Raw genomic sequence first — 27,571 nt, forward strand, 5'->3', positions numbered from 1 at the left:
ATGATTGTGGGCAGAAGTGTTAGATTCTGAATTATGTTGGCCAATGAAGTGCAAAATCCACAGTGTCTGTATAACTTAGGTCCTGATGACATACCTTCAGCATAAACTTAGAAACAAAGTGATCTGCAGTTCCCAGTCCATGTAGGGTTTGAAGGTTACTGCCAGTGGTTGCAGATTTCCAGAAGTTGCAGCTGACATGTGTGGTCTGTACCAGGGCTCTGTGCCTCGGTGTAATCTTGGCTCCACAGTAGGGAAGTAGTTAAGACCACAGTCACTTTGTCACAAGGTCCTCACTGAAGCAGCTGCAGAATTAGTAGTTAAACTGTCGGGTGACTGCGATAAGGCAGTGGGCGTGTTTCATTAAGATTAGGTTTACCCGTCGTTCATTGAGCAGTTGATGAGCGCTGTTGTTCAGAAAGAAACACTTGTATTCTACAACTTCCTACAGAACTCAGAATATTTGAAAGCATTTACATCCATTGAAGTATATTGGAAGTGTAATCACTATTGTAATGTAAGAAGCTGGCAATATGCGGGGCATAGATCCCCACCCAAATGATCTTCAAATAATGACTCGTAATCTGTATTTTTACCCATTGAGGTGATTGCCTAAAGAGTCACATAAATACAAACAACTCCAATACTCTCACAATTAAGAAGGGCACAGTGGCGCAGCAGTAGAGTTGCTGCCCTACAGAACCAGAGACACTAGTGTGATCCTGACTGAGTGCTGTCTGTATGAAGTTTGTACATTCTCACTGTGACCTCGTGGGTTTCCTCCCACGTTCCAAAGACATGCAGGTTTGAAGGTTAATTGGCTTCTGTAAATTATCCCTAGTGTGTAGGATAGAACTAATGTATGGGTGATCGATGGTCGGCACGGACTGGGTGGGCCGAAGGGCACGTTTCCACGCTGCATCTCTAAAACTAAATATCGGGTGCTCAATTGTCGAACAGCTGAGACTGACTGAACCTAAATCTGTTTTGGTTTGGAACAATTGCAGGAGATGTGTAGACTGTGTTTTGCTTTCTTTTACCAGCTGGGTCGTATGTGGCTCTCACGGTCTTGGGCCGTCCCCCTGGCTCTCCCCAGATACCATTGACTTCTGCCGATGGAGATGCTGGGGGTTTCTTTTTCCCCGGACAACAAAGTCAAATGCCCCCAAATCCAACTTTCTCCCACCATTCTTCAAGCAGCAGTTGCCCTGAGAGGATCACAAGCCCTATGCCTGTCACGGTGAGTATGCAACACTTTATTCTAATTCCAGACGTTGCTGATTTCCAGTGGTTCAGAAATTACTTTTCTTCAGAGTTAACTGTTATTGGCTCCCTCTAGTATCAATCTGACACTCGCTTCCTTCAGGATTTGTGCTGCATTGAGTGGACTCTGTCAGATCTGCTTGTTCTTTGAGTGGCAGAATTCCAAGCACCTTTGTGTGAATGGAACACTACTCTCGGCAGAAGTTATTGTAAACTAACATGTGATCATCAAACCCACAATCCTCTTTGCCTGTCACTTGATCAGCGTTGGCAAGTCTGGCTGCCTGGCAATAAGAAGCATGAATGGTGTTTTCTTTCCCTCTAGTGGTGGAAATAACACTTCATCACTCGAGCACTGATGGTTTGCAAAAGTGAATTCTCATTGAGTGGTGTTGACAGGAGCCCGTACCTTTCCTAAAGGGCACATAAATAAATTGTTACATGCCGAGTTGCAGTCTAAATAGTCTTGAACTTTGTGTTGCTCAAAAGAGCCAGACAAGCAAACACCAAGCTTTTTCTCCCTCTCTCTACCAATGAGTGCATCTCTCTCTCACTCTAAGTATCCTTCCAATTGCCTCTTCCCAATGAGCCCCTACCCACTTGTTTCCCCCCACCCCCAAAAAGAAACCCCCTCTCTCTGTCACATGTTTAACCTCTCTCTGTCCATTTAATATAAACTGGAGACTTGTACTGAGTTATTTGAAGACGTGAGTGACCAGAATGGAGTCTGACTTTCTCCTATTCCTTACGCAGGAAGATAACATTGTGCACAACCAGAAGGTTGAAATTCTGAGGAACATGCTGGGCACCGAGATACGGCAGTTGGAGGTATGTCAGATAGTACAAGCCACAACTTGTTTAATAGAAAAGCAGATAAAAATGGAGATCTTCTATCCCATGAAATGTTGCAAACCCATGAAATATGACATTCACCTGCTGAACTGGTGATTCTGATCACGAGTCATTCTGGTCTTGTGCCTGACACGTGCAGGTTTTAATATTGGCCACAAATGTTGCTATGCCAGATTCATATGGATTGTTTATTGAATAAAACATCCTTCACACAGTCCCATTGCAATTGCAGGGCCAGTGTCATTGTCATCTCTGTGTGAGTTGTCTGTTTATCGCCAGCTGCTCGTAGTTTGGCGATCTGATTGCGATTTGCTGGAACTGATGGGGTCTCTTCATCAATGTTTTCACAGAAAGATTTGGGCAGTGCACCAAATAATCCTAGGTGATACAAATAAGACACAGAAGAATCTATTGCCTTCTACTGGGCCTGGTTTGGCCCAACGCTAATGTTCACTCAATTTCAAGACCAAGGTTGATGATTTGTGGCATTTTTTTTTTTTAAACAGCAACTTAAGGAGAAATACACAAAGAATCCATCGCCACAGGTGCTTCGAGATCAACAGGAGGTGGAGAAGCACATCCAGCAACTCCAGGAACAACTTAGCAAAGCTACAGGTTCCTTACAGGTAAGGCTCATTTGTCTAAAGTAAGAACCACTTGTTAACAACCCCTTGTCCATCTTCTGAGGCAAGATACCTTTGAACTTATTACTACTTATGCCACAATCCATGCTTTGCCTTAAGAAGATGCTTATTGTTTTATGGCTAGTTCTTACTCTGGGTAAGTGTTTTCTAAATAAACCCGGGTATGCTTCCTTAATTTGCTGTAATGCAGCTAATCCAATCTCTTAGTGTCTTCCACTATAGAGAACTGTGTCTCTGCCTTGATGTTGCCTTCCCACCATCCTCCCCCTCCAACCCCTGTTCTAAAATTTTAAAGTGATTTATTCAAATTATAATTTTATTTCCTTCAGGATGACTCGAGTTCAGGTCGACACTCCGAAACATTATCTATTGTTGAAAGACTGACTGAAGGTGAGGACTAAATTGTTTCTTAATGCTTTATTGAGGAGTGACTCTTTAAACAGTCCAATCTTTACATAAAATCTTCACTTACTAATCTAAATCCCTAATTGGGATTTGTGGACGTATCTGGATCCCAGGGAACTGAGATGTCTTCCAGTAGTTGTAATGGAGTGCAGGCTGAGAACAACGAGCATGGTCTCGCCAGGGTGAGATACTGGGGAGAGAGATTCTCATTACGGAAGCAAAATGATAGTTTTCTTTTGAAGAAGTTTATTTTTGATCTGGCAGCCATGTTCTCTCAGTGTTTCAAGCAACACCTCAATTACTGCAGTATAATGTGGAGTGTTGAAAATCGTTATTTATTTTCCTTATTCGTAACAACCATTAGAAATCCTGAGTAACATCAGTAATGAGATCTCTCTGACAGCTACTTAATTTATTTAGTTTATTTAAGCACACCTTTTTATTGGTGCACTTTTGCACACATCCATTTCCTTTCTCAACATTGTCCTGTACTCCTACTCCCATTCACATTAGCTTCCCCCTTGGGTCCCTCCAAATCCAATCCATCCCCTTTTTGTACCCTGCCTCCTCTCCATGCTCTTTCATGCTCCTCCATTCCTTCCATCTGTTCAAAGATCCACGTGTCTCTACTTCATCCTCTTGCTTTTTTTGTTATACGTTATTATTGCAGGGTTTTTGGAATGGGACGTTCATTAATTTCTAGTTGCATAAGAAGTGGAGAAGCAACCCTGCTCATCAAATCCAACTAATCTCACTAATTTGCTCAGTACTTGTATCCTTTAATAATCTCTATTTGTTCTTTAATTCATTTTCAAAAGAGTTGTTGGTCTCTTGTTTTAAAATTATTTCCCACATCAAATGATCCTTCAAACATTTTATAAACTCCATTTTTTAAATTTTTTGGTAAATCTGTCTTTTGCCTAGTCATTAACTTGCTTTGGCAATAAAATGCATTTGATCTAAAGGTAAATTGTAGCATTGTTACAGAACGCAATATATTTCAGCTCATCAGCAATACTTCTGACCCATTCCCCAGCTCTTTCCTCAAAGCCCAGCAAATTAATCTATCTCAAATCTTTTTATCTAATTTCCTTTCCAAATCCAGAAAGCCACTGGTATTGATCTGGAACCTGTGAATAACTGGTTGATGCTGCTTTTTCTAGTCATAGAGCTTGTGAACCACGAAAACAGGCCCTTCGACCCAGTTTATCTATGCTGACCATGTTGGCTTTCTGGGCTAGTCCCATTTGCCTGATTTTGGCCCACAACCGTCTAAATTCTTAGAATTCGTATATCTGGATAGTTTCAGATTAGTCCTTTGTGATGTGCTTTCAAACATCACACTAAATAATCCATCTTGAATTGTTCTGGAATAAGCATATCAACTCTTTTAATGATTGTAGCATCCCTAATTACATCACCTCATGATCTGTGATATTCTTATCTGAGTCCCTAATTTAGCAAACCGTTAATCCAAAATTCAATCTTGGATTATAAAACATCCTCCAACTGAATATTAAGATGGCTGATGTCATTATCTATGTCATAAGACAGACAGCTCAACATTTTTGTCTTTAACCTAGGGTCAAATCTGGTTTGACAACACTTCTGCTAAGCATTTCTCGGAGTATTGGTGGCACCAGGTTCTGTCCCGTTGCTGCAGATTCTGCTGCTGAATTATTTTGGGTTTTGTACCACTTTTCAGGTCAGTTAAGCAGACGATATTTCGACTGCATTCTCCAGGTAGCTAGAGAACATTGGATTGCTAGGCGTCATCTTTGTTCAAGTACAATTGCTTATTTGCTGTTTTCTGTCTTCTGACTGATTCTTGTTCACTCATCAGATGCAGTTGACTGGGAGCATGACCTTCAATCACAGAGTGAGAATACAGGATCTGATAGAAGTCGCATTTCATTCAGCCGTGCAGAGGTGAGCAGTGCTGGACCTGGAGGAGAGGATAATAGAGTTAACTGCAGATAAATGCTGCATTTTGGCAAGTCTAATCAGGGCAGGACCTTCGCGGTAAAGGGAAGGGTTCTGGGAACTGTGTTGTAGTGCAGAGGGATCTAGGAGTGCAGGTACATAGTTCCTTGAAAGTGTCATCACAGGTAGATAAGGTGGTCGGGAAGGCTTTTGGCACATGGGGCTTCTTCAGGCAGGGTATTGAGTATGGAAGTTGGGATCTTATGCTACAGTTCTACAATGACACTGGTGAGGCCTCAGTTGGAGTATTGTGTTCAGTTTTGGTAAACCTGTTATAGTAAAGATGTTACGCTGGAAAGAGTGTCGAGAAGATTTATGTGGGTGTTGCCAGGACTTGAGTGCCTGGGCTATAGCGAGAGATTGGCAGGCTAGGACTCTATTCCTTGGAGCGTAAGAGGATGAGAGATGATCTTATGGAGGTGTGTAAGATCATGAGGGGAGCAGATAAGGTAGACGCACAGTCTTTTATCCAGGGTAGGGAAATCGAGAACCAGAGGACAGATTTAAGGTGAGAGGAGAAAGATTTAATAGGAATCTAAGGGGCAACCTTTTCACGCAGTTTGGTGAGTGGTGTATGGAATGAGCTGACAGAGGAGGTAGTTGAGACAGAAACTGTAACAACATTTGAAAGGCATGGATAGGAAAGCTGAGCCGAAGGGCCTGTTTCCATGTTGTATAACTTTATATGAGATTTTAATTTTTCTGTAATCTTGCATTTTGCAAGATGATTATCAGTGGTTGAAACATGCAACTTGTGCTGCTCTGCAGTCACTCAAATCCTCCTGTTTCTTAACATAACAAAATTATGCAAAATTACAAATAACGAAATTGTGTAATTACAAAGTCAAGCACCAAACAATTTTATGATTTTGGATTTTAGAAATATTTTACTGAGTTAAAATTCAATAGAGTAAATTTTAATGTTATTTTTTCCCTGAGTCGTGTCTCTGATCCTTTGCTACTTGTGGTTTAGTTGGTGAAATCGTTATGGGGTTCTCAATCTCCATGCCGGCAACCAGAGCTTCAAGATCTTGGCTGAATATTTATGTGGTGCTGAGCGAATGTTATGCTGGCAAAGGTGCCGTGTTTCAGATGAGCTGTTAAATGAAGATCATATCTGTGGTGTCAGGTGGATGTAGAAGATCCTGTGGCATTAAGAATTGAGACCTGGCAAATAACTCGGTTAAAGACATTTTTAAAAACGGACACTTGGTTGTTATCACCTGGTTGATTTGTAGGAGATTGCTACATGCAAAGTGACTCATATTTTCTACAACATAATGACTACACTTCAAAACTAAATGCCCCTGAAAATAATTGAGTTGTCTTCAAAGGCCCTACATTTCTTTTAAATTTTGAGATACTCATATTTTAATCAATGTGTTCTTCTGATCGATGATAGTGGGAGGTTATTGGCCCCAGGGAGTGGTGAGCATTTGCATACTTGCTGATTTCCCTTGTGACCAAATGTGTCCTGACCCTGGATTCCAAATAGGTCCTCATGCACAACTCTTCCTTGTGGTGGGACTGTGAAAAAGGCTGTGGAGGCCGTCAATGGATACTTTTAAGATGAAGATTGATAGGTTCTTGATTAATAAGTGTGCCGGGGGTAATGGGGAGAAGGCAGGAGAATGGGGTTGAGAGGGAAAGATAGATCGACCATGATTGAATGACGGAGTAGACTTGACGGGCCAAATGGCCTAATTTTGCACCTCTAACGCATGAACTTATGACTGCTGACTTTCTGGAGTTTTCCAACAGATGGCTGGAAAATGTATTCATTGTTCCTGGTGTAGGTTCAGAGTTTAGCTTCAGATAAATTCATTTTTGATCGAATCAACTTGCTTTAAATGTATTAAGTTGTATATTCTGGAGTTTCTTTGTCTGATGTCGGTGGCTTTCGGGTTGCGAGTGGCCTCTGTTTCTCACCTGGTAGTAATCTTGTTTGGAGTCGGTACAACTTCCAGTTGAAAACAAAAATTTTGGCTGAAATTCTAGATTGGCACTGATGAGACATCAAATGTGAGGTTCTACCTATTTTCTTGTCAGGATATAAAAGATGTATTGACATAATTTCAAAGATATGAATCATGTTCATTCTCATTGGTTTTTATCATAACCTTCATCAGAAAATTTACATGGTTCTCAAATTAAGATATTGCCATCCCTGCCCAGGATCCACCGATGCCCTTGTGGGATAGAAACATAGATGCAGGAGTAGGCCATTAACCCTTTGAACCATTCAATATGATCATGGCTGATCATCCAAAATCAGTACCCCATTCCTGCTTTTTCCCCATATCCCTCGATTCCGTGGCATTATCACAATGTTATGCACAGGTATTGGCATTGGCATTATCACAGTGTTATGCACAGGTATTGATTGGCATTGGCATTACCACAGTGTTATGCATAGGTTCCTGCTGAAAGCAAATGGGCGGTGTCTTATTTCCTAGGTTATGACATTCTGAATGGCAGCCGCCTCTGCCTGAACAATCCAACAATTCTGCAGATTCATGAACCACAATTGCACGTCAAAAATTAGGTGAAGCCCATTGAGGCATCTAGAGGCTGTGAAAGGTGCTTATTAAAAATGTTGAGTATTTAATCGAGTCTGCATTGTGTTTCTTTTTGCAGTCTATAATAAGTAGCCCGTCTCCCCCATGTGATGGCCACGTTCACCGAGACTCCCTCAACAGTAGCCCCAAGATCTCCCCAAAAGATGCCAGCATTTTCTGTGAGAGTATGGATGTCGATGAGAACCAGGACTGGGTATGGTTTATTTCTGACCATCAGGCACAACTTTAATTGCTCTCCCAGGAAGTTGTCAATTCTTTCTGTCCTTTTTGTCAATTGTTGTAAAAAAATATTTTTGAATCACATTAATATTCATATTTATAATTGAGCTGTCAATGCAATTTTTCCAAACATACATTTTCATGAGTTCCTTGAAGTACTCAACATTTTGTTACATGATCTGAAGGATACTACAAGAGAGTGGGCTGCCATGAAGCAGTAACGTTGTGTACAGTTTAATTATTGTCACGGGTACAGTGAAACGTTTTTGTCTGCTTGCTATCCAGTCAAAGAAACTAAATGTTCCTTGGGCATGGAAGTCAGGGGTGGGATTTGAAGATACATAGGAGCGTGACTATGGTGGTGGGAGAGAGAGTTTGGTTTAGCATACATGAATACAATCAAGCCGTCCACCGTGCACAAAGGATACACCATTTAGTGCAAAGATATAACATTGAAGTCGGATAAAGTCCAATTAAAGATTGAAGGTCTCCAATGAGAAAGATGGTAGTTTAGGACCGCGTTTTAGTTGGGGAGGATGGTTCAGTTGTCTGATAACAGTTGGGAAGAAACTTTTTTCTGAATCTGGAGGTATGCGTTTTCAAACTTCTGTACCGCTTGCCTGATGGGGGAGGGGAGTAGAGGGAGTGACCAGGGTGAGATTGGTCCTTCATTGATTGAAGGATGACCCCCCATCCTAGTAGCTGATAATGATCCTACACCAGCCAGGGCAACAGTAGAGGTTAGCTCTAACATGTCTCGGGGCAATGGCCTTTACTGAGCAAGTAAACACAAACAGAGGCTGAAGGGTAAAATGATGGAGATAAGCTAGTGCAGAAGCTGGTGTCAATGTCAGATGGTTGAATGTAGTTTTTGTAATAAGCTTTTCTTTCTCTACCTGAAGGAATCGTTATCCTCCGGACTCAGCCCACCGCGAGTTGCAGTGCAGATAATTGGTGCGGAGGATGATGATTTTGATACTGAAGCTGAGCAGGTAAGTGTCCGTTGCTGAAGTTAATTAAACCAGAGGTAGTGTGAAACGACCTAGATTTTAATTGGTGTCTGCTCACTTTACAGACTGATGTCCAGTGCAGCTGTTTCCAAACTATTGACCTGGTGAAATCCCGGCCGGCACATTTGGTTGCATTTTTACATCATGTCGTGTCTCAGTTTGAAGCAGCTCCATTGGTAAGGATCATGAACTATGGCAAGAGGTACAGTTGAGACACGAGACTGCAGGTGCTAGAACCCTGAGCAAAAATACATCCCGCTGGAGTAACTCAGCAGGACAGGCGGCAGGTGTGGAGGGAATGAACAGGCAAGATTAAGTCCAGTAAACTCCGATTAAAGATAGTGTGAGGGTTACCAATGAGGTAGTCGGTAGGTCAGGACCACTCTCTAGTTGGTGATAGGATGGTTCAGTTGCCTGATAACAGCTGGGAAGAAACTGTCCGTCTAGGTTTCAAGGTCAGTTTATTGTCACATGTACCAATTAAGGCATAGTGAAATTTGAATGACCATACAGCCATACTAAAAAAAAAATCAACAAGACACACAAGTACATAAAAGTACATAAACATCACCACAGCGGATTCTCCACATTCCTCACTGTGATGGAAAGCAATAAAGTCTAATCTTCTTCTTTTATTCTCCCGCGGCTGGGGAAGTCGAACCATCTGCAGTCGGGGTGATCGAAGCTTCCACAGCCGGCGGTCGAAGCCCCCGCGTCGGGGCGGTCGAAGCTTCTGCATCGGGGCGATCAAAGCTAGAGTTCCCGAAGTCGGCCTCTGGCTCCCTGCAACTGGAGTTATGCATTTTCACACTTCTGTATCTCTTGTTTGATGGTTGAGGGGAGAAGAGGGAGTGTCTGGGGTGAGATTCATCATTGATTATGTAGACAATAGACAATAGAAAATAGGTGCAGGAGAAGGCCAATCGGCCCTTCGAGCCAGCACCGCCTCGCCTATGTAGGTGGTCTTGCCGAGGCAGTGTAAAATGTAGATGGAGTCAATGGAAGGGAGGCTGGTTTGCATGATGGTCTGGGCTATGTCCACATTTCTCTTCAATTTCATGTGGTCTTGGCTAGAGCTGTTCCAAAACCATGCTGTGAAGCATCCTTGTAGAATGCTTTCTACAGCGCATCTGTAGAACTTGGTGAGGGTAATTGGGGACATGCCAAACCTCCTTAGCCTTCTAAGGGAGTAGAGGCGTGGTGTGTTTTCTTGACCATTGCTTTGATATGGTTGGTCCAGGACAAGTCGCTGGTGATATTTACTCGGAGGATCTTGAAGCTTTCGACCATCTCCACTTCGGCACTGCCAGTGTATACCTGGGTGTGTGTACTGCTTTGCTTCCTGAAGTCGATCACAATCTCCTTTGTCTTGCTGACATTGAGGCAAAGGTTGTTGACTGGCACCAGGTTACGAGGTTCTCAATCTCCTTCCTGTACCCCGTCTCGTCATTATTTGATGTCCGATCCAGTACAGTGGTGTCTGCAAATTTATAAATTGAGTTAGATTTGTATTTGGCTTCTCAGTCGTGGGTGTATAAGGAAGGGAGAAATGTATGGGCCTTTAAACACAAATAGAGGCTGAAAGATTAAATGATGGGTTGGGGCAGTAGGTGGAGTATTATGTACTTGGAGAATTCAATGTTCATACCATTGAGTTGTAAGCCACCCAAGGAGAATATGAGATGCTGTTGCTCCGGTTGGCGTGTGGCCCCACTCTGGCTGCAGATGAAGTCCGGGATAGAAAGATCAGTATGGGAAGGGGAGTTAGCAACTGGGAGCTCCTGCAGCCTTCATGGGCAGAGCGCAAGAGTTCAGCAAAACAGTTGGCCAATCTATGCTTAATCTTGCGAATGTACGCTTATCTCCAATTCCCAAGTCTGATATTTCTTCTTTCCCCTCCCCATTCCTTTCCACCCATATCCCCCTCCTCAACTTTGCATATCAAATCTTGTCTGACATTCTTTTGTCTCCTTTCCACCTCAAGCCCTTGACATCTGCTGAATTCCCCCCACCAGGCCTTTTCTCACCCCCACCTTTCTTTTCCAGCTCTGCTCATCAGTCTGATAATTCCCTCCACAGATGCTGCCTGTCAGCTCCTCCAGCACTTTATTTTTTTGCTTGAGAGCATAAGTTGTAGTGTCAGCTGTAAGGATGTGGGCTGGTGGTGAAAATTGGTGCTAGGGTTTGTATATAAGGGTGGTCTTGGTGTTTGGGAAGGGTCACATTTTAGTATTAGAACTGCCAGTGACGAAAGGGGCTGTTTAGTTTTTGGACAAGAGATCAGCTTTACTGGTGATTGATTTTTAATAGTTAGTGGTTTCTTCTTTTCTACTCAGCTCTGTTACCTCTACGCCGATCTCTACCATCACACAAACTCCAAGGATCATCGACGGATGTTTCTCGAGTTTTGTCACCTTTTCCTAGAGAAGGGCTCGGTGAGTCGTACAGTGCAATAATGCTGTGACATTTTCTGTATCCTGGAATTGTCCAGACTTCTGGCACAAGGATCCTGTGCTATCTGGAACAACTTGAATGTTATTGCTTGTGTCATAGAACGGTTTATAGTATCTATAGAACAATCTTTGATCTATATATATATATATCTTTGATGGTCCCACTATAATCTAAAGGATGAGAAGGATAGGCCCCATGACTTTCTTTGAAATTATACAACCTATGTACAACTCTATGACTAGAGTAAATATTGGTTCAGGAGATATACTGCCAGTTGTATATTTGTTGTTCATTTTGAAGTCCTGTTGTTTCCTTATTCCCTGAACATAACATCTATGAAACCACGTTCAACGGATACTGCCTTGCTCTGTTATTCACTACTGTGGATGCAAAGGAATTTTTTTTTAGCATTCAAACTTAAATGTTGCTTGCATTATGGCGTTTATGCCACTTTGCATTTACCTATTGGTTTATTCATTGCATTTTCGTTCTGCATTTTTGTTCTTTTCCTAGAATCTCAAAGTTCACGTTCCAGAATGGATCAGCACAGAACTAGGTAAGTCCCCAAAGCCAATATGTTTCCAAACGTATATTTCTCATGAAGCCCAGATGTATCCACTACTTTGACCAAGTGCCTTGATATAGGAAGAATGACAATGATCCTTAGTAACACATAAAATCACAATCCAGGTGTCTCCAACTCCGAAACTGTTTGGACTGTTGCTCGCTCTTTGGTATCCAGTGCCACGCAGCGTCAGTTCTATGTAAAGGTTGCTCTGTAGCAACTTGCCAAATTTTCTTCAGGCCCGTTGCTTCCAATACCCAAGAGAATATGGTCTAATCTGAATCTTGAAGAATGTATGTGATTATATTCTTTTCCATCGTGCTGACATTACCTGTAATCGATGCTTCCTGAAATCGAATAAAAACAACTCCTTGTATCTGAACAGTCTGTGTACATCATAAGCCCCGATGCTATTAGGATCAGAGAGTCGTAGAGCTACACAGCATGAAAACAGACCCTTCGGCCCAACCTCTACATAGGTGGTCAACAGATTGTAGCACTGAGATCAATCGACACTGGATAAATGAGTTTGCAATTTAGGACTTATTTTGTGCCAACACCTGCAATACCATTAAGAATGCTGCACCCCTGGTGTCTCAATAACATTTCAGTGTTCTCTTTTTAACTATTGAGTGAAATATTTGCAGATGCCTGCTCTGATTATCTTTAATATTGACACATTATTACTCCGAGCTGATGCTGCATCCTCCTGTTGTTTGAATTTGTCTCCTGTAGCACTCGCCCACATTCACTTAACTAGTCACTGTTGATCCTGTGTACCCTAGAATCATGAAATGGTGACTAGCTTTGGTGGTGAACTCTGAGACCTGTCTGTCAAATGCCTTAAATCCTTTTGACATTTACTGCTGTCAAAAAGATCACTAAACTGTTTTTAATTGTTCTGGTAATCAAACACATTTAAAAGAAATTCAGTCTTAAATAATTACAAAAATAATTTTTAAAGTGCTTGAAATTGATTAAAATCCATAAGATTTTTTTAAATACACTACTCATCTGGTGTAAAGTTGAGGGGTAGGTGCCAACCTCCAGCACTTTTGCACTCTAACACCAGACTTGGTGGCATTAAACCATAACATTGTTGGTTTTCACATTTCAATGTGGAGGAGTGTAAGCCAAAGACAAGCTCACCTGCAAGGGGACATGTCTAGTGCTTCTGTACAAAGCTGCTATCCAGAGGTAAATGCTCCAATTTGTTTCCAGTGATGTGGTGTTCATGACCAAAATGTTTGTCTCTCATTGGTTGAATAAGCGGCAAATGTATCAGCGTGATTGTCCTCTTTGTTCATTCGTTTCAGAACGTAGAAAAGGAGATCTGTCTGAGGAAATGCAACGTAGTTGTGTGCAGGGGATGCAGGACATTGTCCTGCCTGATGTTCAGACACATCTGGAAGATTTCAGGTAAGCACAGAGTCATTGCCATCATGAGCTACCCGAGCAAGTCCCAAGCAACAAATCCATGCAATGTAATGGAACTGACCTGTTCAAGGGAAGAGATGAGCCACCATCATCGCATTCCTCCTCTCTTTCACAGTCCCCTGGTATTGCTATAAGTTTATTATTGTCACGTGGTATACCAAGATACAGTAGAATAACTTGGATTTCCAGGCCGATCATACCATGGATGATTGCAATCAAATCATACACGAGTACAACAGGTAATGCAAAAGAGAAAATAAACAGAGTGCAGAATACAGTGTTACATCTACAGAGCAAGTGCAGATAAGCAAAAAGTGCAAGAGCTGAAGTGAGGTATATTACATAGACACATAGAAAATAGGTGCAGGAGTAGGCTATTCTGCCCTTTGAGCCAGCACCGCCATTCAATGTGATCATGGCTGATCATCCAAAATCAGTACCCTGTTCCTGCCTTCTCCCCATATACCTTGATTCCGCTAGCCCTAAGAGCTCTGTCTAACTCTTTTGAATGCATCCAGTGATCCTTCTAAGGCAGAGAATTCCTCAAATTCACAACTCTGGGAGAAAAGGTTTTTCCTCATTTCAGTTCTAAATGGCCTACCCTTTATTCATAATCTGTGGCCCCTGGTTCTGGACTCCCCCAACATCAGGAACATGTTTCCTGCATCTAGCGTGTCCAATCCCTTAATAATTTTATATGTTTCTATAAGATCCCCGCTCATCCTTCTAAATTTCAGTGAATACAAACCCAATCGTTCCATTCTTTCATCATATGACAGTCCCGCCATCCCGGGAATTAATTTCGTAAACCTATGCTGCACTTCCTCAATAGCAAGAATGTCCTTCCTCAAATTAGGAGACCAAAACTGCAAACAATACTCCAGGTGTGGTCTCACTAGGGCCCTGTACTACTGCAGAAGGACCTCTTTGCTCCTATACTCAAATCGTCTTGTTATGAAGGCCAACATGTCATTAGCTTTCGCCACTGCCTGCTATACCTGCATGCTTACTTTCAGTGACTGATGTACAACGACACCTAAGTCTCGTTGCACTTCCCCTTTTCCTAATCCAAGTCACCCTGCATCCTCATAGCATCCTCTTCACAGTTCACACTGCCACCCAGCTTTGTGTCATCTGCAAATTTGCTAATGTTACTTTTAATTCCTCCATCTAAATCATTAATATATATTGTAAATAGCTGCGGTCCCAGCACCAAGCCTTGCGGCACCCCACTAGTCACTACCTGCCATTCTGAAAGGGAGCTGTTAATTCCTACTCTTTGTTTCCTCTCTGCCAACCAATTTTCTATCCATGTCAATACCACGTGCTTCAATTTTGCCCACTAATCTGTGTGGGACCTATCAAAGGCTTTCTGAAAATCAAGATCCACTGGCTCTCCCTTATCCATTTTACTTGTTACATCCTCAAAACATTCTAGAAGATTACCCTTCGTAAATCCATGCTGACTTGGACCGATCCTGTTATTGCTTTCCAAATACGCCATTATTACATCTTTAATAATTGACTCCAGCATCTTCCCCACCACTGATATCAGGCTGACTGGTCTATAATTCCCTGCGTTCTCTGTAACCTCCTTTCTTTAAAAAGTGGGATAACATTAGCTACCCTCCAATCCAAAGGAACTGGTCCAGAATCAAAAGAACATTGGAAAATGGTCACCAATACATCCACGATTTCTAGAGCCACCTCCTTGAGTACCCTGGAATGCAGGCCATCAGGCCCTGGGAATTTATCAGCCTTCCATCAGTCCACCCAACACCTTTTCCTGACTAATGTGAATTTCCTTCAGTTCCTCCATCACCCTAGATCCTCTGTCCCCTAGTACATCTGGGAGATTGTTTGTGTCTTCCTTAGTGAAGACAGAACCAAAGTACCTCATCAACTCATCTGCCATTTCCTTGTTCCCCATAATAAATTCACCTGTTTCTGTCTTCAAGGGACCCACATTGGTCTTAACTGATTTTTTCCTTGGAAGATTGGGAATACATCCTTAAGGTTTCTTGCAGTTTTGCAGTAAATATACACAGGCAGCCATGTTTCCTTGTCTCATTTTTATGTTTGCCAGAGGTGCAGAGTTCTACTGCCTGTCCCTACCATTCCATCCATTTTATATACTTTAATGGTTCCTGCAGTTTTGTAGAGAATGTTTGTATACAGTGTTGTTTCCTTGTGCTTTGTCTGATTACCTCTTCCTGCATTCCCCAATGCGATTCAGTTTTTTGAGTAGGTGACAAAGGTGATTGTGAATGTTGTCTGTATGGCTTTCAGTAAGGCATTTGATCAAGTCTGCCGTGGTAGTCTGATCCAGAGGATTAGGATGCGTGGGATCCACTTGGTGGTTTTGATTTATTACAGACTTGCCTTTCAAGGCAGAGGGTGGTGGTGGAAGGATGTAATTCTAGCTGGAGGTCTATGACCAGTGGTGTTCTGCAGGGATCTGTGCTGGATCCTCTGGTAATGTACACGGACATAAATGTAGATGGGTTGTTTCGTAAGTTTGCAGACAACACCCAAATTGGTGGTGTTGCAGACAGTGAGGAAGGCTATCAAAGGATACGGTGGGAATAGATCAGTTACAGACATGAGCAGAGAAAAGGCAGAGTGGTGTTTAGTTTAGTGATGCAGTATAGAAACAGGCCCTTGGCCTTCAAGTCCACACTAATCATCAATCACCCGTTCACACTAGTTCTATGTTATCCCACTTTCTCATCCTCTCCCTGCACATTAGGGGCAATTTTACAGCAGCCAATTAACTTACAAACCTCCACGTCTTTGGGATGTGGGAGGAAACCGGATCACCTGGAATAAACCCACACAGTTGCAGGGGGATATTACAAACTTCACACAGACAGTACCTGAGGTCAGGATCGAACCCGAGTCTCTGGCACTGTGAGGTAATAGATCTGCCCGCTGTGCCATCCATGGTAGATGCCTAGAATGTGCTGCCTGGGATGGTCATGGAAGTAGATATAATAGTGGCATTAAGAGGATTTTAAACAGGCACATGGACATGGAAGGAATGGAGGGACATGGATCAGATGTAGGCAGAAGTGATTAATTTAACTTGGCATCGTGTTCAGCACAGACAATGTGGCTGAAGGGCCTGCTCCTGTGCTGCACTGTTTTATGTATTGTTCATTTGTGATTTGCATTCCAGACCTTTGCACTCCATGTTATGTACCAGAACCATGGTAAGAGTCTGACTGATTGTAAATATGTTATTTATTTGACCAATGACAAGACAATCACTCGTCTGTTTAGCCTTTTGCTTTGAGGTTTCATAATGGAGTTGGCTGGTTCAAAGCTGTTTCTGAGAGGATTAAATGTAATCTATATTTGTACTTCAACAGACAAAAACGGAATATGGGAATGACAATCGGAGAGAATGAATTGGCGAAGTTAGATGCAGAGCGAATCCGAGATCGCGTGGCAGCAGAACAGAAGGAGCGGGTGTGTGCAGAGCATCTGTTACAGAAGATCGACGAGGTCCTGTAAGTATCAGTTTAAAATCCAGCCTTCAAGGGATTAATGTTGCAGGCCTTAAGTCTCAGATTGACTGGTAGTAAGCAAGGCCTCTGGGAAGGCAGAGTTGGATGCATAGTTGGCCTCTGGACAAGATTCAATTAACTTAGACATTTGATGACTTACAAACTCATGCTGTGATCAGCTCCAACTCATTTAATTATTCAGTCTCTATCTGGATTCATGACTTGTGTTAAGTTCTCCACAATCGCGTTCTAAATTTTTCTTCCACCAGCCTTAAAGAACAACATTACAATTACAATTGTCAAATTCAAAGTGTTTGGAAAGTTTTGGGAAATCGTGATCAATGTACTTGCAGTCTTTGCACTACATTTTTTTGAACCTGATATGGAACACTCAGATCTTTGAGGTTTTTCCTGTGGATCAACCTGTTATTTACTCCTCTGCTATTTTTTATTGCTTCTCAGTTGCACTCACTCAACTGGCATTATGATTCCCATGTCATATCATATCATATCATATATATACAGCCGGAAACAGGCCTTTTCGGCCCACCAAGTCCGTGCCGCCCAGTGATCCCCGTACATTAACACTATCCTACACCCACTAGGGACAATTTTTACATTTACCCAGCCAATTAACCTACATACCTGTACGTATTTGGAGTGTGGGAGGAAACCGAAGATCTCGGAGAAAACCCACGCAGGTCACGGGGAGCATGCTGAGATTTTTGCCCTCCCTTTACAAAGATCCAAAATCCTAATTTTTGTCACATTTCCTTGCAGCTCTTTACAGTATTGCGTGCAATAATGACCCATTCCCCATCTACCATCATGTTCCCTCTTTCACAATTTCTCCTGAATATGTTGTGCCTAGGATTATGAACCCCCTCCTTTAAGCCAGGTCTATTATTGTCACTTTATCATAATCCCTTGTAATTTGCACATACACGCGTGTAAATATTCCCCGCCATGTCCAAACCTGCCTCAGCCCTGGCACTGAACCGTCCTGTTAATCTTTGCTTTACATTAGAACAGAAAATAGTTTGGCACAGGAAAACGGGCCATGATGCCATGATTTAATCTGCCTGCACATGATCCATATCCCTTGCACTATCCTTGTGCCTATCTAAAACGCTCTTGAACACCACAATCAAATCTAAAACTTGCCCTGCACATTTCCTTTTTAAATTTTCTCCCTCTCGCCTTATAACTCTGCTCTCTTGTGTTGTTCATTTTCACCTTGGGGGGAAAAAAGGTTCTGACTATCTACCCTATCTATGCCTCCCATCATTTTATATACTTCTATCAAGTCTCCCCTCAACCACTGACATTCCAGAGAAAACGATCCAAGTTTATCCATATTCTCCTTGTAACTTAAACCCACTAATCCGGGCAGAATTGTGGTAAACTTTCTCTGTGCCTTCTCCAAAGTCTCCACAACCTTCCTGTAGTGGGACGACCAGAACTGCACGCAATACTCCAAATGCGGCCTAACCAGAGTCTTATAGAGATGCAACATGACTTCAACTTGTACTTATGCACCTTGTTTCTCTTCTGAGTGGTTTTGATATGGGTTACCGTACTCCTTCCCAATTACTTTAAGTCCTCCGTCTCACCACTACTTAACCTACACGTCCCACATAGGTCCCAAGCTGTTTAGGGGTACTTTGTTCATGAAACTGGGATGTAATTCTTAGTTGCAGTTGAATGATTGAACCTGCTGGACTTTCCTTGTTTGTTCATGTTGTCAAATTACTCACAATTTTTGTTTTTGGTTTTTAGAGCGACTTTGTCCCCTTCTGAAGAAGAGAAAAGGTAAGTTTGACAACTAGTTTTACAACTTCACCTCCACTGCATAACAGGCAAAATGGCGTATATGTTTAATGTGCACACCTGTATTTTCAATATTCCTGTTGTTCCTCGTTACATATTGCAATCACTGAAAATTGTATTTTTCAGCTAAACTCATTGATTTAAGCTCATTGTTCACTTTTGAACACCTGCTTTTCTTAGTGAAACAGAAGCCATCTTCACCCAATGTTAACTAATAAACTCAGCCCTTTTCCCGGTGCTCACAAATATCTGTCCTTCCTCTTTAAGCAGTATTTCTCCCTAGCAAACGGTACAGACTCTTGCATTCCCACTCTCTCTTTCTGTGGCAGTAATTCGGTTGCGGATGTGATTCTCATCTATATGAAGCAGCTTGGCGTGAAAGTGAAGGATTCGAGAAACCTGGACAGAGATCGCAGGTTACGAGTTGCATTCTTCCCAAAGAAGAAGGTATGTGTTCTATAGCATTTGGATTGAGGTGCTATTACTTCTAAAGTATACATAGGCACTACATCCAGGATATTGTTGAGGCCGTGGCTTGTGCTGGATCCAGCTATTTCTCGATATTCCCTGGAGTGAATTAAATTGGTTGCAGTTCTGTGATACTGAAGTTAGTAATAAGAATGGAAAAGTGAGATCCATTCAGTTCTAAATTGATGAGAAATTGAATGTTTTTGTTGGGGTGGGGGTTTTGTGATGTAGACTATCAGGTTTTCATGGAGGTGAAAAGCTGGTATTTTTAGGAATGTGTAGGGGGAAAAAACTGCCGATGCTGGTTTAAACCGAAGGTAGACACAAAATGCTGGAGTAACTCAACGGGTCAGGCAGCATCTCGGGAGAGAAGGAATGGGTGACGTTTCGGGTCGAGACGTCACCCATTCCTTCTCTCCTAAGATTCTGCCTGACCCGCTGAGTTACTCCAGCATTTTGTGTCTACCGGTTGGTATTTTTAATTGGTTTCAGTTTGGGATGGTGAGTAAAGATGTTTTGTCCTGCCTTTTGAGAGCAGTAAGAATTGTGAATGCTGCAGACTTAATTGATTATTTTAGTGGCAGCTTGTGTGCTGATTAGTCGCCCACTGCTGATGTTATCAGTTGGGGTGTGATCCTGCCTGTGGTCTTATTCTGACTTTAATCATTGCACAACCAACAGCCAAGTGTAAAGAAAGAAAAGGAAACTGTGAAAGATGATGAGAAAAAGAAACGCTTCCAGAGCATCCTGGACCCCATCCGGCGCACAAGCAAACAGGATCGCAACGCGAGTGAGTGTGACTTGGACGGGCAGTGCGCTATTTGGTTATTCTTTATTAAATGTAGGATCAAAGTATCTGGAGACTGATCTGTGACATCTTTGTTTAGTTGAAAAGGCGAAGTTACTGCACCAGAGGCAAATGGGACCATACAGCCGATCTGCTTCTCACTCTGACCACAGCGAGAGATCAAAATCTATTCCGTTCTTCAGCGAGGGAAGTGATGCAAGCTATCAGTCGGCGGGGACCGGCTCATCAAGTCCAGCGTCGGCCAACGTTGTCCATGATGGGATCTCGGAGACTGATACAGGTACCCGAGAAATGCAGTGCGATTAATTGTATCCAGCACCCAGCACAAAATAATTTGTATGTGATGGCCGTATTGTAGCCATGCCTTCTACTGCCCTTGTTCCTGCTGTCTCCTTCCTATTAGCTGTTGTCTCTCTTTTATTTATCTGCTCCATATTACTCATTCTCCATCCTTTTCGCACCCTCATTTCCCCTCCACACTCTCTTCTCCACCAAACCCAGTTCCCACTTTTCCTTTTTTTTTTTGCTTTGCTCTCCCACAGCCCTTTCTTGTCCTACTAACCAATTTTGGCTTTGCTTACCTCCTGCTCTGCCCTAGTTCATACCTCTCCCACTTCCTTTCTAATTTTGCTCTCTTGCTCTGCATCTCTGTTTCTCCCCTTTCACGGGTGTGATTGAAACAGAGCCTGTCAACATTAAAAAATGAGTATGAGAAATGATGGGGGAATGGGAACAGAATAGCTTGTTCTCGGAATGTATATATGATTCTTTCTCTCCAAATCCCTCAATCCTTCTCAGATTCTCCTCTTGCAACACCTGCGACAATGAAGATGTTAGCAGACAACTTATTAATTGGGGATTCCAGCACTTCTACACCAAAGTCAGCCTTCGAGCTTCCATCCACCCTCGATCAGGTGATGGAGGAGGACCGAGAGTCAGAGAAGTGAGTAATTCTGTGGTCAATTTAGCAAAGCAGCTGCAGAGCGAAGCACATCCGATCAACTGGATCGGGACTCAAAGGATCTGATGGCTTGTATATCTCACCGAGAACCACTTCTCGTTGTGTTTAGAGGAGATGAGTTATGTCGGAAAGTGTAGTTGTATGCTGATTGCTTTGCGTTAAGTGTCGTGTGGTTGTGGGTAATTGCATTGTGGTATTTGTGGGTTTCTTCTGTCTAATCTTCTGTTGTCTTTCAGAAGTCTCGAGATTGCTACACCCCCGTGTACTCCTAAACCAGGTCGCCGGTGAGTTATCAATAAACCTGGGTTTTGCTAAAAATGAGTTATGTAAAGAGGTGGTTGTGGATGTGGATCTACTACCATGTCTGCAGCAGTAGAGAAATGGTGATTCAGCCCCTCTTCAGATATTTACTTTTCTCGCATTCTCCTTTCAACTGGTTTGAATAATGTTGAGGACAAGGGCTTGGTCACAGTCTATAAGCTACACAAAGCTAAGATGCAGAACTGGTGGGGACTGGCCTTTTTGTAATACTAGGTAACTAATGTGTCATTATTGATGTCAGATGTAGTAATGGTAGTTGCTCATCTGTCACTGCATATGCTGTGCTGCAATACTGGTGAATAACTATTCTAGTGCAAATCTGGCACCATAACAGTGAGTTACTACTCTACTGGGTACTGGGGTTTCACTGAGAAGTAATACCGTTGGACATCAGTCTATGAATATATCACTAAAATACATACTGATATGTCACTGCATAACATTGAGGTATCGATGGCTACAACTATGAAACAGTGAAACAGCAACTTAATTCCCACCAGTACTCTGTGAGATTAGTTTCAAAGAATGAACATAATCCTCATTTGCACAATGTGTAATGTTTTAACTAGGATTTCCCCTGTAACATTGCTACCAGTATTGTAAATACAGTATTGTAAATTGACAGCAAATCGATTTCCCGAGTTCTTTCTGTCAAGTTGCAGAAAAAATTGGTGGGGTATTTGATCTCCCTCTGCTGGCACTGCAAGTATATTGGGCCAAATGGTGTCTCCTGTACATCATAAAATGAATTGGAAGCCATTCTGCCCAATATGCTTGTGGTGGTTCTTTTGAAAAGCCTACTTAATTAGTCTCATTTGTTTATTCTCCTGGCCCTGCAATCTTCTGAGCAATCTCAGTGAAGATGTGGATTCAATAGACAATAGGTGCAGGAGTAGGCCATTCGGCCCTTCGAGCCAACGCCACCATTCAATGTGATCATGGCTGATCATTCTCAATCAGTACCCCGTTATCCGCTATCCTTAAGAGTTCTATCCAGCTCTCTCTTGAATACATTCAGAGAATTGGCCTCCACTGCCCTCTGAGGCAGAGAATTCCACAGATTTACAACACTCCGACTGAAAAAGTCTTTCCTCATCTCCGTTCTAAATAGCCTACTCCTTATTCTTAAACTGTGGCCCCTTGTTCTGGACTACCCCAACATTGGGAACATGTTTCCTGCCTCTAACGTGTCCAACCCCTTAGTAATCTTATATGTTTCGATAAGATCCCCTCTCATCCTTCTAAAATCCAATGTATACAAGCCTAGTCACTCCAGTCTTTCAACATATGACAGTCCCGCCATTCCAGGAATTAACCTAGTAAACCTACGCTGCACGCCTTCAATAGCAAGAATATTCTTCCTCAAATTTGGAGACCAAAACTGCATACAGTACTCCAGATTCTGGGGATGAGGTGGTGGGACCGGTGCGGGGGTAGTTATTGTATTCTTTGGTTATCAACTTGCAGTAATATTTGTGGTCTTGTTTCCTAGAGGGGATGGGCATGGGTATGGAGCATGGACCGAGGCTGGTTCTCAGACTCACTCCCTGAGCCAGACAGAGGACGATCAAATGCACTTGTCGGATGTGGAGCAGGACCCAGCCAATTGGCAGCAGCTGGTTAGTCGGGATGTCCTGTCTGGCTTGAAGCCGCACGAGATCAAGAGGCAGGAAATTATTAATGGTAAGGCAAGAGTTAGTGAAGGGTTGGGATCATTGAGGATAGGGACGAACTTCCGGTTTGGGGGCAAACAGTATTGGTAGGGTGAGACAATGCCAGGGATTGGGGGTGTGTGTGTGTGTGTGTGTGGAAGTGGATTCAGAGGAATGTTAGAAGCATTTGAGATTGCTAAATGACAGGAACTTCATGGAACAATGGGAAGTATCTGGAGCATCCCAGGGAAAATGGGGAGTTTCTTGAGGATCCTGGGAAGAATGAAAAGTTCTGAACAATGACTGAGGATGTGAGGTGGGGGATGAGGTGGAGGGACTGGTGTTGGGATGTCAGCAAATCTAGGGGCCTATTGTCAGCCACACATGGAGACGATGCCGAGGGTTATGGCCTTCACTCCAGGAGGCATCACGAGAATTCCAGTATAGACTTTTGGAGAGTGGTTTGTTCATTTTCAGTTCAGATTTGGCAAATCCATATGTGGAAGTTTACCACGAGTACTGACTCTAAACTTTAGTGTTTCTCATTAGTTATAACTTTGTGTGTCTTGTTCTTTGATTACCTTGTGCAGAACTTTTCCATACGGAGCGTGCTCACATTCGAATGCTGAAGGTTCTAGATGTGATTTTTTACCAGAAGATGATGCGAGATGGCAGCATACCTACAACTGATGTGAGAAACATATTCTCCAACCTTGAGGAAATCCTGCAGCTTCATGGTAAATGTTGAAATAGCTGTGAAAGTGGGGGGATTGATTGTACAGATGGCTCTGATATTTAAGTTATTGGATGACTATTCAAAGCTCTGGACTATTAAGATGGGCTTTTCCACCAAGACAGTTATAATCACACGAATATGCAATTAAAAAGCCAGACTTAATTATGATGTTCATGCTTCCAGATTTAATAATGTCTTCCACGGTAGGAAATCTGCCATTATTTTCGAGTTTTGTCAAATGCATCTCCAAACCCATCCTTTTAAATGCCCTCTAAATTGCCCCAGCATGTCTCTCACTTCCAGGGACGATTAAAGGTTGAAGTGAATGTTGACCAGGCCAACGTTGTTCAGGTTCTCTCAACAACTATTGTAGTTATTGGTAATGAAAACATCTTTGGATTTCAGTATGAGTCCATTCCCTGCAGCTACAAGTGGTTGGGCAGGAGCCCAAATATTAGGATAGTGCACAGTAGTAACTGAGACACAGTTGTGCAATGGAAAGCATTATTGCTGCTGATAGTCAAAGATAAGGATGTGAACTTTGCAGTGAATAATGGAAAATCTAGAATTGATCTCCTTATCGCAGAGAGGATTAATGTGACATTTTCCTTGAAACGGTCTAAGCAGGTTTGTTAAATTAAGGAGAAGCTCAAGAGATGGAAAGTCAATAATCAGCGGAGACAGATTTATGGCAATTTCCCCAAAATTTGAGGAGAAGAGGATAATTTATTTTAAACAGAGCATTTAGGACCTCAAATGCACTGCCTGAAATGCTGGTGGAGACAGATTTAATAATACCTTTTTAAAGGAGAACTGAATAAAAATATATATTTGAAATGAAAATAGCCAGCAAGAATGAAACTGGTTGGTAGCTATTGTAAAGAGAATGATTACATTGGAACAATGGGCTGAATGGAATCCCCTCAGTTGGACTGCGTTATGATTCCACGATCTACAGCCCTGAATCTATTTAATACGGAATGATAATGAATTAAATGTGATTCTGAAGTCAGATTTTCTTTTTATTTCCAGTTTCATTAAATGAGCAGATGAGGAAAGTCTGGAAAAGAAATGATAATTTTGTGGTTGATCAGATCGGCGAGGACCTGTTGAGCTGGGTGAGTGTCCATGAATAAATTGTATATGAATAGTGATGAATAGAACTTTCCCCTGTATAAAGGCTGATAGTACAGGCAAAGGTCCTGTAGCATTACTGCTGGAAATTAATGCTCATTCATTAAAATTAGATTTATTGAGGTTACGTAACTGGGATTAAAAAGACCTTCCTGTGACGAGATATTAAGAACGGGTTTCAAGGGTGACACTGAGCAGCTGGTGAACTTTAAATCAGCTTAAATCAGAACTGTAATGAAACACTTACACTCGCCTAGACAAGCACAGAAGTACCATCCAGAGCAAAGTATTTAGATCATTTTGCTGTTGAACCTGGCATCCACTCAGTGCAGCTTCAGCAGCTACAGTCTACAGAATGCCAAATGTTACAGTACCCAGCCATGGACATTGATTCATTTTCCTTCATTATTGTGCACCAAGGTCTCTGACTCTGAATGGACTGCAGTGGTATTGGTAAGACTAGGGCCGGAGCACATTGATGATCACTAGGTGCCTACCTTGTCATTTCCTTCAAGTTCCTCGGTTTAAATGTCACCAACAATTTGTCCTGGTCCAACTACATTGAAGTTACATCCAAGAAAGCAAACCAACCCCTCTTCCTTCCCAGACAACTAAGAACGTTTGGCATGTCTCCAGCAACTCTCGCCAACATCTACAGATGCACCATAGAAAGCATCCTATTGGGATGCGTCACAGCTTGATTTGGTGACAGCTCTAACCTAGACCACAAGATGTAGAGAATTAGATGTTACCCGTCCATCACTACTGAAGGGTCCTCTCAAAAGATAAGAGTGTGGTCTCAATCTCCCAAGTTACCTCATTGTGGTGATCACACAATTGTTTTGTCTGTACTTTGCAGCTGTATTGCTATGATGCTGCAGCACTCTAATCGGCACTCTGGTGTGTTTCTCTTTGCACTACCTCTTATATTTGTGTATGACTTGATTGTACACATATAGTATGATTTGACTGGATAGCATAGAAACAGTTTCTCATGGTATCTCTTGACAATAATACACTAATATCAACAACAGAATTCCAATGAAATTGATATGTTGATACTTCTATTTTATGGTAGATTTATTGTTATTACTCTTTGAAGCTCGTACAGTGTGGCATTGATCGGCATTCTCGCTCCTGTCCAGTGACTAGATGTAGTGTGGGTTTCTTGCTCGTGCTCCTGTCTGAGTAATTCTTATTTAATTTCTCAGTTCAGCTGTTCTGAAGAGGAGAAGTTTAAACGAGCTGCAGCCACTTTCTGCAGCAATCAACCCTTTGCTTTGGAACTAATCAAGTCAAAGCAGAAGAAAGATTCAAGATTCCAGGCAATCATTCAGGTGAGATAACTCTCCCATATCTTGAGTTGTCTCCAAGCTATTACATGCTTTAAACTTGTACATGAATAACCAATAAAGGTTGTTAATGAGTTGCATCGTGCGAGTGCTAAAGTGCATAAAATGAACCTAACCCACATGGATCCTGCCCTTGAAAGTAAAGTACCCTTGCATGTTCCCTTCAAATGCACATAGAGCAGGAACCATTTGGGTTAGGTGAATTTTAAAGGAAGCTTTATTCTATCACCTAACATCTTGGAGCATGCTTGGGTGCAAAAAGTGGCATCAGCACATGAGGTTCATCTTGATTCTCAATTCCCAGCAGATACTTCCACTGGTCCATTTACCGTCTCCATCTCTTGCTGCATTCCGGTAACTCTTCTCCCTTGTATTGTTCTCTACTCCCCTTTCATTTTTTATCCCTTCACATAGACAAATGGAAAGTTTATAGAAGCCAGTGCATTTGCCACCACGACTTTGAGATGCAAGAGGAAACTGGATATCTGCTGGATATCCACAGGGAGACCACACGCAGCACCCACGATCACAATCAACCCCAGCCTCTGGAGCTGTGGGGCAGCAGCACTAGCTGCTATGCCACTGTGCCACTGTACACTATGGGTTAGGAGCAGTACATAGCTTGCTCTATGCTGTCCCATCATCTTCCCCCCTCTCCTCATTTCACCTGTTTTCTCTACATCTTGCCCTCTGTCTTGCAGGCATTCCACTGGGGGTGAGAGGTGTTATCATAGCACATGGTTGCTGAAGATCCTTGCAAATGCTTCTGGACAGAAAGTGATCTATACAACACCATAAACTGCACAGTGAATGTACACAGATAAACGGGGAGATCTATTCTGGGTGTTATTTATGCTCGTGAATGTAATTTTCAAGCAAATGGAAAGCAATTCCAAACGTAGAGGGAATTGCAGACTAGTGCAGAAGACATTGGTGATGTTTCACATGGTTGGAGAAGCAAGATGTGCTGCATTAAGAGGATTATCTCAGTTACAAGGTGATATTTTGCAGGAGGCGCAGAGTAATCCACAATGCCGGAGGCTGCAACTTAAAGACATCATCCCAACTGAAATGCAGCGCCTGACCAAATACCCACTACTCCTAGAGAACATCGCTAAAAATACAGGTATGTCCAGTCTAGAGTCGGCTGTCTAGAGAACCCAAGGGATTATTAAAATAGAACTTCCAGGTTACACATGTGAACACAGACGAAAGCAGTGGGAGGGTCTCTGGGCGATAGCTATGTAATTGTGTTTCATCACGTACCCCACTGTTTCGCGGTGTGTATGCTGTGAGCATTAGAGGATGACGTATATGGGAAGCAGTACTAACGGGCGCTTGTCTGTACGGAGTATTGTACATTCTCCCTGTGACCGCGTGGGTTTTCTCCGA

General features: G+C 42.4%; 1 protein-coding gene across 5 annotated transcripts in view; it reads left to right on the forward strand.

The window, feature by feature from the left end:
* Positions 1-27,571, forward strand: part of LOC144608770 (rho guanine nucleotide exchange factor 12-like) — a 93,215-nt gene that overhangs the window by 47,295 nt on the left and 18,349 nt on the right. For 4 of the 5 annotated variants that reach the window (XM_078426852.1, XM_078426854.1, XM_078426856.1 and 1 more), the window contains 23 exons: positions 1,041-1,237; positions 2,014-2,088; positions 2,619-2,738; positions 3,086-3,146; positions 5,005-5,090; positions 7,782-7,916; positions 8,845-8,934; positions 9,018-9,128; positions 11,289-11,387; positions 11,920-11,962; positions 13,288-13,390; positions 16,780-16,920; positions 18,697-18,729; positions 19,077-19,194; positions 19,897-20,005; positions 20,103-20,303; positions 20,822-20,966; positions 21,221-21,268; positions 22,798-22,988; positions 23,548-23,694; positions 24,726-24,811; positions 26,039-26,164; positions 27,191-27,305. In XM_078426852.1, coding sequence (XP_078282978.1) covers positions 1,041-1,237; positions 2,014-2,088; positions 2,619-2,738; positions 3,086-3,146; positions 5,005-5,090; positions 7,782-7,916; positions 8,845-8,934; positions 9,018-9,128; positions 11,289-11,387; positions 11,920-11,962; positions 13,288-13,390; positions 16,780-16,920; positions 18,697-18,729; positions 19,077-19,194; positions 19,897-20,005; positions 20,103-20,303; positions 20,822-20,966; positions 21,221-21,268; positions 22,798-22,988; positions 23,548-23,694; positions 24,726-24,811; positions 26,039-26,164; positions 27,191-27,305 — 2,580 coding nt within the window. The remainder of the gene's footprint in view (positions 1-1,040; positions 1,238-2,013; positions 2,089-2,618; positions 2,739-3,085; positions 3,147-5,004; positions 5,091-7,781; positions 7,917-8,844; positions 8,935-9,017; positions 9,129-11,288; positions 11,388-11,919; positions 11,963-13,287; positions 13,391-16,779; positions 16,921-18,696; positions 18,730-19,076; positions 19,195-19,896; positions 20,006-20,102; positions 20,304-20,821; positions 20,967-21,220; positions 21,269-22,797; positions 22,989-23,547; positions 23,695-24,725; positions 24,812-26,038; positions 26,165-27,190; positions 27,306-27,571) is intronic. The other variant, XM_078426853.1, reaches the window with a different exon arrangement.

Source organism: Rhinoraja longicauda, chromosome 32 (genome assembly GCF_053455715.1).
Source record: "Rhinoraja longicauda isolate Sanriku21f chromosome 32, sRhiLon1.1, whole genome shotgun sequence".
Lineage (NCBI taxonomy): Eukaryota > Metazoa > Chordata > Chondrichthyes > Rajiformes > Arhynchobatidae > Rhinoraja > Rhinoraja longicauda.